Here is a 19047-nt window from a genome sequence, read left to right as displayed (position 1 = left end):
TCTTAAAAACAAAGGCATCCCCCTCCCTACAAAAAAAGAAGGAAATGATTATTCCACATAACAGATTTAGAATAGTGAGAAAATTAAAGCAGCAGAATAGATGATCTGATGTTCACAAAACTTCTGCACGGCTCAAATACAAACATTATTGAGACACTAATGTTACACAGCTCAGGTAAAACAAAGTTAGCTGAAGCCTATGTAACGGGTCAGATTGATCTAAAATATTAGATATATTTCTCTCTCTCTCTCTCTCTCTCTCTCTCTCTCTCTCTCTCTCTCTCTCTGTCACAGATAGATAGATAGATAGATAGACAGACAGACAGACAGACAGACAGACAGACAGACAGACAGACAGACAGACAGACAGACAGACCTCAGTCTCTCTCACTGGATGGGAATTCTCTGGGCTCCTTCGTACTCCACTTAATGAGCAGGAACAGGATTCAGGTGGCACTCATGAGCCTGTCAAGCAGACAGTAGGAGGAGCAAGAGCAACATAGAAGCACACAGACATAAAAACAGGATCCACACAAATCGTTCAAAAATAAATAAGATAAATTCCTACCTCCCTATATGGACATAACCATTTCTAGAAATCATTTCCAGCTACGTTACTTTTTTAAAGAGTATTCTGTACATTTTCTTTTTGTAAAGTAGAAAAGATAACCTGCAATGGCACAAATGTAATATAGCACAATGTATATTACCAACACTCATCAGTATAATTTATGGCCACGTCTTCTCGTTGTCAACAAAATATGGATTCTGACAACTATGAAATTATTATTTTTGTGTGGCTCAAATGTCATTTCTAATGTCCTATAGCAAATGTGTTCCATAGGAAGCAAAATAACAAATGCTTCACAGCTCATTTGCTGCCGCTGAAAAGGCTTTACTATACTAGTTTCAAGAAGTGATGCAATGATTCTTGAATGATTGCTTTCCATGCCGCTATCAAGTCTGGATGTGTGGCGGATGCGTCTTCTGTCTGCTTAGGGTGTCTTTCTTACAGCTACAAATCTCACATACTCATCTGATCCTGCACCTGATGTTTTTGATGTTTCTTGACGGTAGATGTATTTTTTGCCTTGCATGTGTACTACTTTGAAGTCATATGGTTGCAGCCTTAGGACCCATTGTTCATTGCTGGCAAAGACTTTAGATTAAGGACTAAATATAGTCCCTAGTATTTTGGTCTGTGATCAAATCAGACTGTCTCCCACAAGCTAAGGCTTCACTTTTTGTATGAACATTTGCATTCAGCCTGCATTTCAGCTAAAATAAAACAATACAGGGCAGAGACTTGCTTCTATGCATTGGTTGTGGCCGTTGTGCTCAAAAGTGGTCCTGCATACATCAGCAGAAAGAAGTCTGTCATTTTCACCAGATATCGATTAAACAGGTTAAAAATGCATGGAGATGGATTGTTCACAATTAAATCTATAACATGCATTTTTAAAATAGTGAATTTTCATTTCATGCTGACTTAAATTTTGTGCGGGCGTGTGTGTGTGTGTGTGTGCGCCTGTGTGTGAGAGAGTACAGAACAGCACACAGTGCTTATGTTGATGTGACTACTCACCAAGGTGGGCATTTTGGTATTTCTGTGTGAATTTGACCGTTTTGGAATTTGACCGTTTGCTTGTCCGGAGCAAGGCCACAGAGAGCTTCCCGTCAATTCTCTTTTGCGGCTTATTGCACTTTGTAATGCATTTTTTTAAAGAAATATCAAGTGCATTCCACTCTTTGCTTTCTCATTCATCAATGTTTCTTCATTACTTAACTAACTGTGTGAATTATACAGACATACAACATAAAAGGTCTCTGCAGCAAAAGTGGAGCACCAGTTTCAATAAAAGGATGTTTTAGTCCAGTCATTTTTATATATATAGTTTTCAATTTTCACTGCCGTTTACAATTTGCTCCTAAAAACCCTTTTTTTTGCCCTTACCACAAACAAGCTATGTAAAGCTGCTTGAATCTGAGTGCATGAGCTCTAGGTTACCATAGAAACACAAGTAGTTTGCTGTTGATTGTTGTCATGACACTCGTAAACAGCAATTAACACACACTTTGGCCGGTTTAACTTCAAATATATTATTATTATTATATATTTTTCATTAACTTCAGTAGGCTGAACAGCAAAGGAATTGTAGTTTGCTTCTTCCTCATTATTTATGCAGGAAGCTGATCTCTAGTGACGTGTCAAAGTTTTTAAAATATTTTTTTGGTTAAGGGTGAGAAACCTGGCAAGTTCTTTTGTCAAAGACCCAGGTGTGGCGCACGATCCATTGGTTCCAGACTGCTACACCATCTACTATCACTGTCATCTGGACCACACTAACAAACACTGACGCCTTGCTTACACGGTTTTCGCCCAGTGCGTGACAAGAAAAGCTTTGAGCAAGCCAATTAAACTGTACCCCAGAAAAGTCCAAAGCAAAATGAAAGTGAAATTTCTTCTCTTTATCACAAGAGGAGTTCTAGAGCCCGAATAAGCATCTGTTTTTATATTTGTGGACACTAATTTATGTGACAGAATAGATCTGAAGAAGTACTTAAGTATTACTTCTATAACTTGTGAAAAACTTTTTTTGTTGGAAATGTTTGATAGTAAAAAGAATGGGGGGATACCTTTGTGACTGCAGATTAAAGCAAGGCAGATCTGTGGCTGCTAGAGAAGGTGCAGGAATAGACAAGCGGATGCTTATATGATGTGAAGTGTAGTCTGTGTTCAGGATGAACACCCATGAGACAAATGTGGCTGTGTCGTAACTCTGTCTTCTCGTATAACCCATATCCACCCCCATATTATCAGAAAAGAAAAGTAACGATGAGCTCTGAGATATAAGCTGGAACGGGGACAATACAAATCTGTCATCCGGTCATTAGGAGTCTATTGCTTTAAGAGATGCTTTTGTAAAATACTACAGTAAGATACAGCAGCACAACATTTTTAGCACATTTTGAAGGAAAACGACAAGCCTGACACAGAACCTTGTATAAATAATTCCAGTGGGCTAATTCATGTACATATTAAATATTCTGCCTGTCTTTCAATGGAGAAGAAAATGTGAATAAAACTTGGCCCCAGTAGATTGCTTAAGATGAAAAGGGGCTCCATTCCCACTATGCATATCCAGGAAGATCAAGTTTGCAGCAAGTTTTGCACATCAAGAGTGCTGAGCATCAGGCTCACAGCAGGAGAGGGACAGCGGCAGCCTGCGATTCCCACGCAAGATCCTCCTCAAACACAATAAAGACTGTTTTATCTAAACAGGTCATCCTCTTACAATGGAAATGCTGTGCTATAGGCTAATGTGTCATGAAAATGTAATGGGTTCTCATTACATTACAAATAAAACTGCTTGCTGGCCCTTTAGTGAAACTGCTGAGTACCTGTGAAAATATATAATATGAATGAAGCGAATGATTGTCATGGGTGGTTCTGGGCAACAGACAATGAAGATGAATGGAGTTGAGCAAGATGACAGGCTGAGCAACACACACTTAACTCCTGACACTGAACTGAAACAGAACTGAACATATACAGGTGCTTGTGTGTGTGTGTGTGTGTGTGTATTTGACTGTTTAGGCTGTTGAGAGGTGGCTTCATGTGCGCACACTTTGGGAATAGCATCAATATTCATAGTGCTGGTCATATAATTAGAATATCATCAAAAAGTTGAATTATTTTACTAATTCCATTCAAAATGTGGAACTTTTATATTATATTCATTCATAAAACACAGACTGATACATTTCAAATGTTTATTTCTTTTTTAATTTTGATGATTAGGAAAATCCCAAATTCCGTATTTCAGAAAATTAGAATATTTTGAAAAGGTTTAATATTGAAGACACCTGGTGCCACACTCTAATAAGCGAATGGACACCTTGCACAAGGAGGACAGAAGGTCATTGCAAAAGAGGCTGGCTGTTCACAGAGCTCTGTGTCCAAGCACATTAATAGAGAGACGAAGGGAAGGATAAGATCTGGTAGAAAAAAGTGTACAAGCAATAGGGATAACTGCACCCTGGAGAGGATTGTGAAACAAAACCCATTCAAAAATGTGGGAGATTCACAAAGAGTGGACTGCACCTGGAGTCAGCGCTTCAAGAACCACTACCACAGACATATGCAAGACATGGGTTTCAGCTGTCGCATTCCTTGTGTCAAGCCACTCTTGAACAACAGACAGCATCAGAAGCATGTCGCCTGGGGTGAAGACAAAAAGGACTGCTGAGTGATCCAAAGTTATGTTCTCTTATGAAAGTAAATTTTGCTTTTGGAAATCAGGGTCCCAGAGTCTGGAAGAAGAGAGGCACACAATCCACATTGCTTGAGGTCCAGTGTAAAGTTTCCACAGTCAGTGATGGTTTGGGGAGCCATGTCATCTGCTGGTGTTGGTCCACTGTGTTTTCTGAGGTCTAAGGTCAATGCAGCTGTATACCAGGAAGTTTTAGAGCTCTTCATGCTTCCTGCTGCTGACCAACTTTATGGAGATGCAGATTTCATTTTCCAACAGAACTTGACACCTGCGCACAGTGCCAAAGCAACCAGTACCTGGTTTAAGGATGGTTTAAGTCATTGTATCCCTGTTCTTAGCAAATATATGGGGTATTCTGAAGAGGAAGATGCGATATACCAGACCCAACAATGCAGAAGAGCTGAAGGCCCCTATTAGAGCAACCCTGAGCACCTGAGCAGTGCCACAGACCGATCGACTGCATGCCACGCCACATTGCTTCAGTAATTCAGGCAAAAGAATCCCCAACTATTTGAAATATATCAGTCTGTGTGTAATGAATGAATATAATATAGTTTCACTTTTTGAATGGAATTAGTGAAATAATTCAACTTTTTGATGATATTGTAATTATATGACCAGCACCTGTATATGTGATAATGATAGTGATTGATGGGTACACAGCTGAGCATAATTAGTGTCTGTGACATCAAATGAATGACGAAGGCAGAAAATGATGAAACCTAATGTAACATGAAACTAAACTAATATGATTGTGACTATGATATCCTGGTCAATAATTAGCATATTTATTTTATTTATTATTAATATAAATATTATTAAACATTTTTTTTTTTTTTTTACATTTGTCTGTATTTGGCCAATTGGGTACACCACCTTGCTAGAAGGATTTTGACATGACATGACAATAAATGATTGTATACCATTATGAAAAAAAACCTTAACCTTTGTTGTATAATTCTCATGAGCTATAATTACAAGGAGCTATTATAATCAAATGAGTTACTGCAATAAGTGCTGATTGATCTGTGTTGTGCTGTTTTGATGTAGTGAGCAGTGTACTCTTAATTAAGAATAACACAGGTTTGGCATGGCTGTGTTTGTCACTAGACATATGGGCCGTTGATGATTAAACCTGGAATAATAGCTTGTCTGGCTAGTGCATAAATTATATGTGAATGGCAATGGGTGTTTAATAACCTTATGTCTCTCTAATATGAGCCAAAACACCTCACACTCAATTAACTTATTTTCCTTCTCTTTCCAAGCCAAGTGCTGGTTGTGGTCACCAGTCCTTTTATATATGCAGTAACTCAGCACGCATCAGAGTTGCCACAGCTGCCAAAACGTGGACATCAACGTTTCTAAAAAGCATAGGCTTGCTATCCCAAAATTAAATTAAATTAATTGTAAAAATCTGAAATCCCTTTCATATCACTTTATGAAACTAAGGGAAATTGAAAGATCATATTTATCATGCCCATTTAAAGCCTTCAAACCCCCCAAAAATTATACAAGTATAATTCTGTCCTCTTGTTTAGATAATCCTTTGGTTCTGAGTTGGCTTTTTGAACATGCAAAAAACAGTCTTTCTTTGATCCCACTGTTTCAGTTCTCTAATGATCATGTTTTTAAACAAAATGTGCATTCAACACAGTTAAAGGGACATATATATATATAAAATGAAAAACATTAAACTTTCATATATTTTAGATTCATTGCCCACCAACTGAAAAATTTCAGGTCTTTTATTGTTTTAATAATGATGATTTTGGCATACAGCTCATGAAAACACAAAATGTTCTCAAAAGTTAGCATATTTCATCCGACCAATAAAAGAAAAAAAGTGTTTTTAATACAAAAAAAGTCAACCTTCAAATAATTATGTTCAGTTATGAACTCAATACTTGGTCGGGAATCCTTTTGCAGAAATGACTGCTTCAATGCGGCGTGGCATGGAGGCAATCAGCCTGTGGCACTGCTGAGGTGTTATGGAGGCCCAGGATGCTTCGATAGCGGCCTTCAGCTCATCCAGAGTGTTGGGTCTTGCGTCTCTCAACTTTCTCTTCACAATATCCCACAGATTCTCTATGGGGTTCAGGTCAGGAGAGTTGGCAGGCCAATTGAGCACAGTAATACCATGGTCAGTAAACCATTTACCAGTGGTTTTGGCACTGTGAGCAGGTGCCAGGTCGTGCTGAAAAACGAAATCTTCATCTCCATAAAGCTTTTCAGCAGATGGAAGCATGAAGTGCTCCAAAATCTCCTGATAGCCAGCTGCATTGACCCTGCCCTTGATAAAACACAGTGGACCAACACCAGCAGCTGACATGGCACCCCAGACCATCACTGACTGTGGGTACTTGACACTGGACTTCAGGCCTTTTGGCATTTCCTTCTCCCCAGTCTTCCTCCAGACGCTGGCACCTTGATTTCCGAATGACATGCAAAATTTGCTTTCAACCGAAAAAAGTACTTTTGACTGCTGAGCAACAGTCCAGTGCTGCTTCTCTGTAGCCCAAAGGTGGCTTGACCTTGGGAATGCGGCACCTGTAGCCCATTTCCTGCACACGCTTGTGCACGGTGGCTCTGGATGTTTCTACTCCAGACTCAGTCCACTGCTTCCGCAGGTCCCCCAAGGTCTGGAATCGGTGCTTCTCCACAATCTTCCTCAGGGTCCGGTCACCTCTTCTCGTTGTGCAGCGTTTTTTGCCGCACTTTTTCGTTCCCACAGACTTCCCACTGAGGTGCCTTGATACAGCACTCTGGGAACAGCCTATTCGTTCAGAAATGTCTTTCTGTGTCTTACCCTCTCGCTTGAGGGTGTCAATGATGGCCTTCTGGACAGCAGTCAGGTTGGCAGTCTTACCCATGATTGCGGTTTTGAGTAATGAATCAGGCTGGGAGTGTTTAAGAGCCTCAGGAATCTTTTGCAGGTGTTTAGAGTTAATTAGTTGATTCAGATGATTAGGTTAATAGCTCGTTTAGAGAACCTTTTCGTGATATGCTAATGTTTTGATATTTTAAGGTTTTCATGAGCTGTATGCCAAAATCATCAGTATTAAAACAATAAAAGACCTGAAATATTTCAATTGGTGTGCAATGAATCTAAAATATATGAAAGTTTAATTTTTATCATTACATTATGGAAAATAATGAACTTTTATCACATATGCTAATTTTTTGAGAAGGACTTGTATATAAAAAGCTGAATATTTCTAAAAGGCACTTTTAGGTTCACTTGGCGGCCATCTTGGTAACATCCCCAAACAGTTGTGTCAAAAAAAATAGGTACACACGTACAGATACTTGAATGACAAAAAATGATCTAATTTGTCTGGATTACTGGCTATCTCTGAGCACAAGCTTAAGGTCTGTGAGTGACACGATGCCATTTTGATTAATATCAAATATTACTGTTGTCAAAACTCTTAATGCTTGCCTTCATGAAATCAGGCCTCAAGATATTTACTTTGAGGGTAAACAGAATAATATCCTGCCTTTTGTGTTGATAGACACAACATTTTGCTGATATGGTTAATATTAGGAATAAAAGTGCAGGCACACCTTATATACTGTATAAAGGGATAGTTCAACCAGAAATGAAAATTAGCCCATGATTTACTCAACCTAAAGTCATCCTAGGTGTAGCTACATGACATTCTTCTTTCAGAGAAGTACAATCAGAGTCATATTAAAAAACTCATGGCTCTTCCCAGCTTTATAATGGCATTGAGTTGGCTAGTCCATAAAAGTGCATATATCCATAATATAATTGCTCCACACGGCTCCAGGGGGTTAATAAAGGCCTTCTGAAGCAAAGTGGTGCATTTGTGTAAGAAAAATATCCATATTTAAACTTTATAGACTAAAATAACTACTTTCCGGCTGTCAGAGGTATGCTAGACAATGTCAAGTTTCAAGATCAGGCTAAAATTGTGAAAGAATGGTTGAGAGGGAGCATGGAGAATCATTTTAACACAACAATGGTCACCTCCAGACCTTAAATTATTTGAAAGTCTTTGAGATGAGCTAGAGCTGACTTTATTGAGTGATTAGCTCTTGTATTGTCAATACAAGATCTTGTTTAAGATCTATATAGATATAAATATGTTTTTGTGTGTTTGTATTATTTATTTCTATACAGAGCAATTTAAACAAAACAGTCTTTTAGTATTGAAATGGAATTGTTTTAATGCTAATTTTGTAAAAAAGTGATCTCTGTATCTTGTTTTTTGCAGCTGCAGGCTGCCCTATATAACCCGGTCCACTGTGCTCTTCTTGGTTTTTCTGCTGCCAGCACATCCTTGCCTCAGGGCTACCTCTGGGTAGGTACATTTTTTCACAACGAGAACATATTTCTTCTTTATAAATCAGTCTCCCCACTGGTGTGGGGATATCATACTCTCTGCAGGGGAGAGCGGGGCACAACATAATGCGGGGTTAGTTGTAACACGCATGGTTTATCACTCTCCACATGCCAGGATGACGAAACTTAGTGTATTTACTAGTTGCCATATCAACATTATTTAGAGATTTTCTTTTTTTTTTTTTTACAAAATCTTTAGAAGATATCACTGAACATTTATTTAAGTTATTGTTCAGAAATTATTCATTATTATTATGTTTTTAACTATGATTTAGTGATTTTTTTGTTGTCAAACCACATAATTGTACTAGACATGTGGGAAATGAATGTGAGGGAAAAAGAAATACTCTAAATCCCAAGTGAGTTTACACAAACTGAGAAAGTCAGAAAGCGTTCGGTTGTGCCCCGCACTCCCCCACATCTCAGATGATTAATTCGGGGGTCTCTCACCTCTTATGCACATGAGGAAAAACAAAACACCCACAAACATTTGTATAGTCTACCTCTGACCAAGGCTGTCATCTGGACGATACAAGAGAGAGCTTCCTAAGATCCTTATTTAAACTTACTAAAAATATGCAAATTTCACAGACCTCCAGTTCCATCACACTTAACTAAAGTAGTTTTTTTGCATATGTAGTTTTTATTCACTTACAGTATACTTGCTCAAAAGCACAATGGAAATAACACATGGATCATTCCTTGCAGGGTTTGAACCTTTAGCATTTTAAGTATTATGGCACATTTAACATATTTTATAAATATCACATAAGGAACAGTGTCTTTGTTCTAAATACTCGTTACACTTTACAGTTTTTTTTTGTTTTTTTTGTAAAATCTTTGAAACTGAACAGACATTTAGAAGTTTATTTTAAAGTATAAAGTATTGGGCTGAAAATGTGCAAATAACATTTAAGTTAACAAACTTGCATTTTACTTCACTATGTTGTAAGTGTGTCCCATTTGGATTTAAAAGTTTTATGAATAATTGTTTTTTTCATGCCCACTTGAACACTTGGGCCAAAACAGGTCATATGTAAGTAGACTAGTGGTCAAGTGAAAAGACCGCAAGTATTGGGAGAGGTCCACAGTCACTTGTTTGGTTCCTGAACAAATCAGTTGAATAAATGATTCAATGACTCATTCATCATAACAATGTAACATACAGAAGGAGTCACTTAAGATAAGGGCAAACAGTGAAAAGTCCCTTATAATTTCCAATATAAAGTTTCAAGGCCATAAACCAGTTCTCAAATCAAAATGAATTACATCCCTTACATGGAAATGTACTTTTATGTGATATTTTTCAGAGCTTACCCACCTGTAGTAAGTGACAGTAGCGTGAGTTTGTCAAAAAAAAAATGCTGGAATAGTTTGATCGACATTTAAAAGAAAGAGGGAAGCAGGATTAAAAGTTTCTCGAAAGGCAACTCTAGAAACAAACATCAAGTATTCCACATCAAAAGACATTCTATAAATCATTTATCTCGTGGCTGTGCTTCCACATTTTTTTTCTTCCATCTTTTTTGCCTGCAGCCTCTCAGAGGGCCATGTCAGTGAGTTCAGGCACTGGATGCCCTCCTTCTCATGTTTGTTTTCTTTTTGTTGTCTCTTCGACTGCACAGGTGGCTAGTGGGGGTGACGACTCCCATGGGCAGGTGGAGATTTTCTCCCTTAACCGACCCACCCCACGCTCCGTTAAGAGTTTCTCTCTAGGTTCCCCGGTGCTTTGTCTGGAGTATATCCCAGAGCCCAGCACTGATGAAGAACTGGAGACACAGACCACTGAAGTTCTTTCCAAGATCGGCAACACCATCTGTGTAGGATTATTGGATGGCAAGTGAGTCTTTTTGGATACGTACCTGTCTTGGTCTGGGATAATTTGAGTCATTGCATTGCTAATTTTATGCAGAAAGTCAGAATTAATGTACTTTTTCCCGCTGGGAAAAGCATGTAATTTTGTGTTTGTGTGTATGTGTGTCTCTTAAGCATCCTGGTTTATGGAAGTGTTGACACCTCTGCTCAATGTCTGCTAACATTCTGTAACCCTGAGGGCTGCCCGGTTCTGTGCCTGAAACACTCTGCCAACTTTCTTTTCGCTGGACTAAGTAATGGAAAAGTTGCCGTTTACAATAGAAAGAGTGAAGGTAGAATAATTTCACAGTCTAATTTTCAGTGTAAATAAAAATTAAAGGGATTCAGTCTCATGTTATTCCAAAACTGTATGACTTTGTTTTTCTGTTCTGAGCAACATAAAAGAAGATATGGAAGTGAATGTTCACCAAAATTGTTTGGTAACCAACATTCTTCAGAATATCTTCTTTTGTGTTCCGCAGAGGAAATAAAGTCAAACAGGATTGAAAAGACATGAGGGTGAGTAAATAATGACATCAAGTAAATTTTGAGGTGAACTATCCCTTTAATTATTTGATTCTTCAATGTTACATTTTATACATTTCATTTATTTTTTTCATTTACTTTGGATTTACAGTTGCAGGAAACAATATGTGAACTCTTGGATTTCTGAATTAATTTTTCCCTTAAATTCCATCTAATCTTTAAAAAAGGCCAACACAATCTTCTTAAACAAATAACACACAAACTATGATGCATTTGTATGTTCTTATTTAGAACACCATGTAAAAATGTAGATGGCAGGGTGGTAAAAGGTGTTTCCTCTGTACAAAATCATTTCAGTTCAATAATATTATTGGGATGAATCTGGTGTGAATCACTCACTTGACATCATGTCAATGCATCTTTCAGGACAGGACAGAGCCATATCAGATGGTGTTGATTTAGTCCTGCGCTTTAAATGGTTGTCTTGTTAAATCTCTTGATTTCTGAAATTCCAGTTGGCCTAACATCCTCCTGCAAAATGAAATATACTTGGGAAGTGATTTTTTTCTGTCAATGATAGTAAGCTGTGCAGATCCTGAGGCTGCAAAGCCCCATGATGTCCCTCCATCCCAGTTTTTCCTAAAGAGCTGCTTACTACTTTCAAACACCTTTAGCTTCATCTATCCATGGAATATTTTGCAAGTAGGGCTGGCAAAAAGTCCAGGTGCTCTTTTGATAAAAACATTCAATATACAGTACTTTCGTAAAGTACTTTGTACTTTGTTGAAACATCTTTGACTCCAATTACAGCCTCAAGGCTTTTCGAGTATGATGCTACAAGCTTTGCACACCTATTTTTGGCCAGTTTCTCCCATTCGTCTTTGCAGGACCTTAGGGTGCTTAGGGTCGTGAATCTTTGCCCCAGTCTGAGGTCCTGAGCAGGTTTTTATCAATGATGTCTCTGTACATTGCTAAATTTATCTATTCCTCAATCGTGACTAGTCTCCCAGTTCCTGCTGTTGAAAAACATCCCCACAACATGATGCTGCCACCACCATGCTTCACTGTACGGATGGTATTGGCCAGGTGATAAGCTTTGCCTTGTTTCCTCCAGACATGACGCTTGCCATTCAGGGCAAAACGTTCAATCTTTTTCATCAGACCAGATAATTTTATTTCTCGTGGTCTGAGAGTCCTTTAGGTGCCTTTAAGCTAACTCCTGGTGGCCTTTTACTGGGGATTGGCTTCCGTCTGGCCACTCTAACATACAGGCATGAGTAATGAAGTACTGCAGAGATGGTTGTTCTTCTGGAAGTTTCTCCTCTCTCCAGAAACACGGTCAGAGTGACCATCGGGTTCTTGGTCACCTCCCTGACTAAGGCCCTTCTCCCCCGATTGCTCAGTTTGGCCGGGTGGTTGGCTCTAGGAAGAATCCTGGTGGTTCCAAACTTCTTCTATTTATGGATGATGGAGGTCACTGTGCTCATTCAATGCTGCAGAAATGTGTTTGTACACTTCCCCACATCTGTGCCGGTACAATCGTGTCTCGGAAGTCTACAGACATTTCCTTGGACATCATGGCTTGGTTTGTGCTCTGACATGCACTGTTTGCATCCATTTTAGAATAAGGCTGTAACATAACAAAATGTGCAAAAAGTAAAGCGCTGTGAATACTTTCCGGATGCCCTGTATACACCTCCATGCCCAGGCTCTAAATGTTAGGATTTCAGATTAGCCACCACACTCTCATTTTTTACGTCTTGGCGAATTGGTGGCTCATTTGTACATCTTTTTTGCATATATTTTGTACCAAGCACCCCCCATTGATGGGTGTATCTTCATGAATTGCTTTGTACGAATTTATACAAAATCTGCACCTTGCAAAGTAGTTATGTAGTTAGGGTTATGTTAGTTGACTTTAATTAACAAATAGGAATGTTAAAGGGATAGTTCATTTAACAACTTAAATTTTGACATTTACCCTCATCTCATTCCGAACTTGTATGACTTTCTTTCTTCAGTGAAAAACAAAAGAAGATACTTAGAAAAAAAAAATAGTTTTGTTCATAAAATGAAAGCTAGTGGGGTCCAGTTTGTTTAGAACTCTTGGTGAAAGGTTCACATATTTTTTCCTGCAACTGTAGTTAATATGCTTGATATTTTTAAACTCTCTTAATCTACTCCTGTATGGTCAAAGATGTGTAAACATTTCCAGTAGCAGCTCTAAATCCAGCATGCATTTTGTGGTTACAGAGGGGTTGTGGGATCCAGATTCCTGCAGACATGTGGTTATTGGATATGCGCCCATCCTCAAACTCCTCAGAATAGATGAGTATGTGTGGGCCAGCTGTGCCAACCAGGTCTCTGTGATTGAGGGCTCCCCTCTCAGGACTCAGGTAGGCACTCACATGTGATAAACATTAGATCCTTCTCCTCAGAGGAATGTGTTAGTGAAATTAAAATGTGTTGAATGTGATTCCACCACCTTCACATGAAGTTGCAGTGCAAACGAAAAAAGAGTCAAAAGAGCGAAATGTCACTTTACCCATCAAAGCTTGAGAGCTGTTCTGTAACAAAGGTTGGTTTTTAGAAAGCTTGAATTGAAATTGCTATTTTATTTCAAAGTTTTACATTTCATTTCTCTGTTAAGATGGCTTCACATGCTAGATGCATTATGAGAGAGCATCTTAAGCCACACATAAAAGGTATCCTCCCTGTAGAAGCCCAACAGCATGTTAGGGTGCAAGCCTTTGATCACTTCTGACAGCTGAGCCAACCTCTCTATTTTGCCGCAAGGAGTGCACCCTCCCTCTGCCTTCCTGATGCTTAATATCAGGATTAAATTCAGTTTTGGAAGTTGGAAGTTCAGTTTAACCGGAAGATAAGATGTGGATACGCATATGGACATGCCACATGTTCACATTTGCAAGTCAATAGTTGTTTGCACCTATGGAGGAAACATCTGTCAGAATGTATCTCTTGTAAGACAGAGGCAAGGTGCAGGAAGTACTGGCATACATTGCAATTATATGGCTACAAAAAAAAACACAATACAATATACTTTATTGCCTCCTTAGGGATTTTTTTTCTTGGACTTTGTGTATGCTGCATTTTCGAATCACACAATAAGTAAAGAAATAAATCGCATGTGTCTCACATAAACAGTCCATACAGAAGAGCAGAACAGGTAGACAGGTATATCCTATATCATATTGAACAGCTAAAGAGACCACTTCTATTGCACAAATAACTGCTGTATAAACCATAAAACCAGCAATAAATAACAATAACCAGCAGTAAATAAGAATAAATTATATATAAAACAATAAATAAAAATATAAAATAAAAATAATCAGTATGGTTTAGTGGAGCTTGCAATTAAATATTATGTGTACAAAATGATCAAACCAATGTCTAACAAATATGGTTTAATAGTAATAATATTTATAAATATGTATTTTTATCTTTTGTTGAAAAAACCCTGAGTATATTAGAAAATGATAAGATTCTAAATATTTCATATTAAAATGGCCTCTTAGTGTTATTACTCAATATCTGTAGTGCTCTTTGGCATTTATTTAAATGGATTGTTTACTAACTTAAGCTTTTATGGTTTGCCTTAACAGTTCTGGAATATGCACAGTGTATATACTCTGAATACTGTGAATTATACCCGCTTTCGAGTGCCTCTCTCTTTTTTATGATTTTTCATCATTTTGTATTTTTTATGATTTCCAGAGTTTTGAAGTACATCCAGACCCTATGGTTAGTGTGACCCACATGGTGCGCGCTGGAGGAGGGGTGTGGATGGCGTTTTCAGAGGGATCATCCCTACGTCTGTTTCACACAGAAACATTGGAACACCTCCAAGAGATCAACATTTCAACACCCTCTGCATATTTGAGCCCTGGCAAGTACAAGATGTGATTATGGTGCAGGATATAATTTCAGTAGGATGATGTTTTGGCACACAGGCCCTGAAAGGGGGAACAAGGGTCAGGTGTCAAGATTAACAAAAATGTATAAAAATGCCCATGAGTTGGTAGCCAAATTTGAAAAAAAAAAATCACACACACACACACACACACACACACACACACACACACACACACACACACACACACACACACACACACACACACACACACACACACACACACACACACACACACACACACACACACACACACACACACACACACACACACACACACACACACACACACACACACACAGGGGATCAAAAGTTTGGGTACCCCAGATACATTTTTTTATTAATGTGCATAAAGACGCCAAGAAAAGATGAAAAAATCTCCAAAAGGGATCAAATGACAGATCAGATTAGACATTCTTATAATAAGTTTAAAAAAAAGTTAGATTTTATTTCCATCATTTACACTTTCAAAATAACAGAAAACAAAAAAATGGCGTCTGCAAAAGTGTGGGCACCCTGCAGAGTTAATACTTTGTACTGCCCCCTTTGGCAAGTATCACAGCTTGTAAAAACTTTTTGTAGCTAGCCAAGAGTCTTTCAATTCTTGTTTGAGGTATCTTTGCCCATTCTTCCTTACAAAAGTCTTCTAGTTCTTTGAGATTTCTAGGTTGTTTGTCACGCACTCCTCTTTTAAGGTTGATACATAGATTTTAAATTATGTTGAGGTCAGGAGATTGTGAAGGCCATGGCAAAACCTTCAGTTTATGCCTCTTGATGTAATCCACCGTGGATTTTGAGGTGTGTTTGGGATCATTATCCATTTGTAGAAGCCATCCAAGGTCCCGTTCTTCGCGATTCCATCTTTCAAACTTTGTTGCTTTTAGAGCATAAATAATACCTGTAAAATTATAAAGCTCAAAGTTCAATGCCAAGCGAGATATTTTATTTAACAGAAGTTCCCTTTCAAAGCCTACAGCGAACGGCTGGTTTGGACTACAGCAGGAAGTGCAGGGATGTCAAATTTTATTGTATTATTTGTATATATATATATATATATATATATATATATATATATATATACAAATAATACAATAAAATGGCAATGGCAATAACAAATAAAATGGATACAAAAATGGATACAATCAAAGAAATCTAATTAAAGGTGACAATTTATCCATTTTATTTTTCATAGGTCAAAAAGCTGTGTGTGTAACCAGCCTGCTCATCTGTCAGGGGCTGCTATGGGTGGGCACAGCTCAGGGCATTATTGTAACTCTGCCAGTGCCCAGTTTGGAGGGCATCCCCAAAATAACAGGTAAGCCACATATTGCATCCAAGCCTTAATTTTTTAACAAAAGCAAAGGCCATTCTTCCACCATCGGGCCGATTTGTTCTCTTTGCTTAACCATTGCATTCCGTGCCGATCAGGGCCAGCCGGTACGGATACGGTGTCATTTTCCACTGCAGGGCTGATAACAGAGCTCTTTGAAATGTTATACAAATGCATCAGTTGATTTCCTTGGTAATGCAAACCTCTTATGCACATGAGGGAAAACAAATCACCCACAAACATTTGTATAGTCTGCGAGTTTACATGTGATATCATGAGATGTAAAGTAAAATATTTCCTTTATTTAATTATTAATTTGTGCATGCTTAGAATTCCAGGCCGTAAGAATTTGTACGGGTCGTAATTGTGCCATACCAGGCTCAATTAGAAAAATAGAACTGAAACCGTTCCTTACCATTCTTAGATCCGTTCACCCCAAGGGTGGAAAAGTGCCTAAAACTGTCCCTCTTTCTCATCAGGAAAAGGGATGACCTCACTCAACGCTCACAGCGGCCCTGTTGAATTCATGCTGGCCACCTCCAGTGTTTTATCCCAAGATTTCCTGAAGCGAGATTCTGCCACGGAAGGTGCAGATTCAAATAGTGGAGCTGAAGACAAGGAGGGGACAAATTCCTCTCAGGAGTCCCTCCAGCAGGCAGATGGCTCTTCTCAGGGAGAGACTAAAGCCAAAGGAGTGCTGCTGCAGTACCACCTCCGGTCTACCTCTCAGCTCCCAGGAAAACTCCTGACGGCCCGGCCCGAAGAATCATCCGACTCGACCCAGGAATCTCCGGAGCACACCCTAGAGGACGGCTCCATCTATGAGCTGAGCGATGACCCCGATGTTTGGGTCAGAGGGCCCGGGCCCTCATCTAAGGAATCGGCACGTAGGGAGAAAGTGACTTCAACCGCCGTTATATCCGGTGGAAAAGGGTTCCGTCGACTTGCTAGCCCCTCTAACTCCCATGACTCCAGTGAGAACACGCTCATGGTCTGGCAATTGCCCATCACAGTTTGAGAAAGTTATTAATTCTTCATCTTTTGGCTTTCATAATGTGTATTTGCAGTGATGGAGGATTGTTGGATCATTGAAGGACAAACTAAGGACTGTAAGCCTGTATTTGAATGGTTTATGAGGATTATTTATTCCACTTCTCTTCCAGAAGGTTTTTTAGGTAAATGAGGGCCAAGTTTTATTCGTGGTAATCAACATGATGCCACAAATGCTGTAGATTGAACTGGAATATTAAGTTGATGAACAACCGCACCATTCAGTATCCATCAGTCATAATAATAGCATGTGCTCAGTTGACTAGATAATGCATCACACCTAAATATAAAATAATTGCACCTCTTGAAAATATTACTTAGTGACTGATACCACCAAATGATTGAATTTAATTATATCACATCTGCATGCAAGTAAAACAGGGTAAGTGTTATGTTTTTTTTGTTTGTTTTTTCAGATGTAATACATAAAGTAATCCTTAGTATGTATCTGAGTATTGGCTGTGACCCAATTCTTTCTTGTTTAAAGGATAAAATATATTTTTTATGCGTCACCACCAAAGTGGTGTGCACAGAAAACTAAGATAGTTGAATATTTGAAGTCAGTCTATTTAAATGTGTTTTAATGTTGTTTTAGTGTAAAATTTACAAAACTGTAAAAACAGTCTTCTGTGTAGGTACTTGTTTCTGATGGTTCTCATCGTTCGCAATGTCACTTTTTAAAATAAATAAATCATATTTACTATGATTGAAGGTTCTGCAATTTTCCATTACTATTTTGTTAAATTTAAAAGCAAATTATTTGATTTTGAACTGACTCAACATTAAATGGTTTTGAAATGGCATTGTGTGTGAAGACCTGCTGTAAATAAATACAACAGAGTAATATTTTATGTTGAATCTCAGCATATTTTCAGCCTTTTATCTCTGCACAGCCACTGCCAGCTCTCACGGTAAACATATCAGCAAACGCAGTATGGCGCAGCTCAGGCAGCGGTTAATATATGCACGTTGTGTCACTAGTGCTACGTGAAGAGGATGCCAAATCATCTCTGGCAGACGCGGAGTAAAACTGACCTGTCAGGATTTAAAGGAGCTGTCATTCATCGTTCTGATAGATATATTTTGTAAGCAGGATGTGTGCTTATTTCATCTATTCATTTTGTGCTATTCCTCTTGTGCTATTTAAGTAAACGACAGGATGCGTTTAATTCATGCTCTGATGAAATGCTTAAAGCTAGTCCATTATTGAATATAAAAACTATTATGTTTGCAGAAAAGAAACTTTGGTTTACTTTGAGGATGGTGTTTTTCTCTATGACAATAAGTTTCTTTTGTGGTGTGGATGGTAAGGAGCCTCATTTAGTTTGAGGAGCTGTAAACTACGTTTACATCAAAGGCTTCTAATTAAAGATGTTTGATTGCTTTGTGTCTGGTGGGAAATCAAGACACTCATTATTGCTAATTGAAGGACTTGATCAAGATAATGCCCCTCCTTTGTAAAACTTAAATAGAAGCACAATGTTCACACCTCTGTGATTATGGAGGATGTGCCAATAACTGTACTTATAATTCTTGCTCATTTTAGACATACATCCATAAATATCTATAGTAAAAAAAATCTAAATACAGTATATTATGCATTTTGCTGTCTATTTACAATTCATTACCATTAATTGTTAATATATAATTCTGAACTGAACAGCATAAAATGCATGCAAAAAAAACCCTGAATATTGAAATTAAAACATTTAGAATTAGAATCTATGTCTCTCACACACACACACACACA

At 38.3% G+C, this 19047-nt stretch overlaps 1 protein-coding gene across 7 annotated transcripts in view; it reads left to right on the top strand.

Moving 5' to 3' along the window:
- arhgef10lb (Rho guanine nucleotide exchange factor (GEF) 10-like b) overlaps positions 1-18003 on the top strand; it is a 50892-nt gene extending 32889 nt beyond the window's left edge. For all 7 annotated transcript variants that reach the window (XM_067446328.1, XM_067446326.1, XM_067446327.1 and 4 more), the window contains 7 exons: positions 8516-8602; positions 10269-10483; positions 10633-10790; positions 13237-13379; positions 14722-14893; positions 16110-16232; positions 16727-18003. In XM_067446328.1, the coding sequence (XP_067302429.1) occupies positions 8516-8602; positions 10269-10483; positions 10633-10790; positions 13237-13379; positions 14722-14893; positions 16110-16232; positions 16727-17265 (1437 nt within the window). In that variant the 3' untranslated portion in view covers positions 17266-18003. The remainder of the gene's footprint in view (positions 1-8515; positions 8603-10268; positions 10484-10632; positions 10791-13236; positions 13380-14721; positions 14894-16109; positions 16233-16726) is intronic.
- Positions 18004-19047: the final 1044 nt, after the last annotated feature.

This window comes from Pseudorasbora parva, chromosome 6 (genome assembly GCF_024679245.1).
Source record: "Pseudorasbora parva isolate DD20220531a chromosome 6, ASM2467924v1, whole genome shotgun sequence".
Lineage (NCBI taxonomy): Eukaryota > Metazoa > Chordata > Actinopteri > Cypriniformes > Gobionidae > Pseudorasbora > Pseudorasbora parva.
This window is presented reverse-complemented; position numbering and strand designations above follow the sequence as displayed.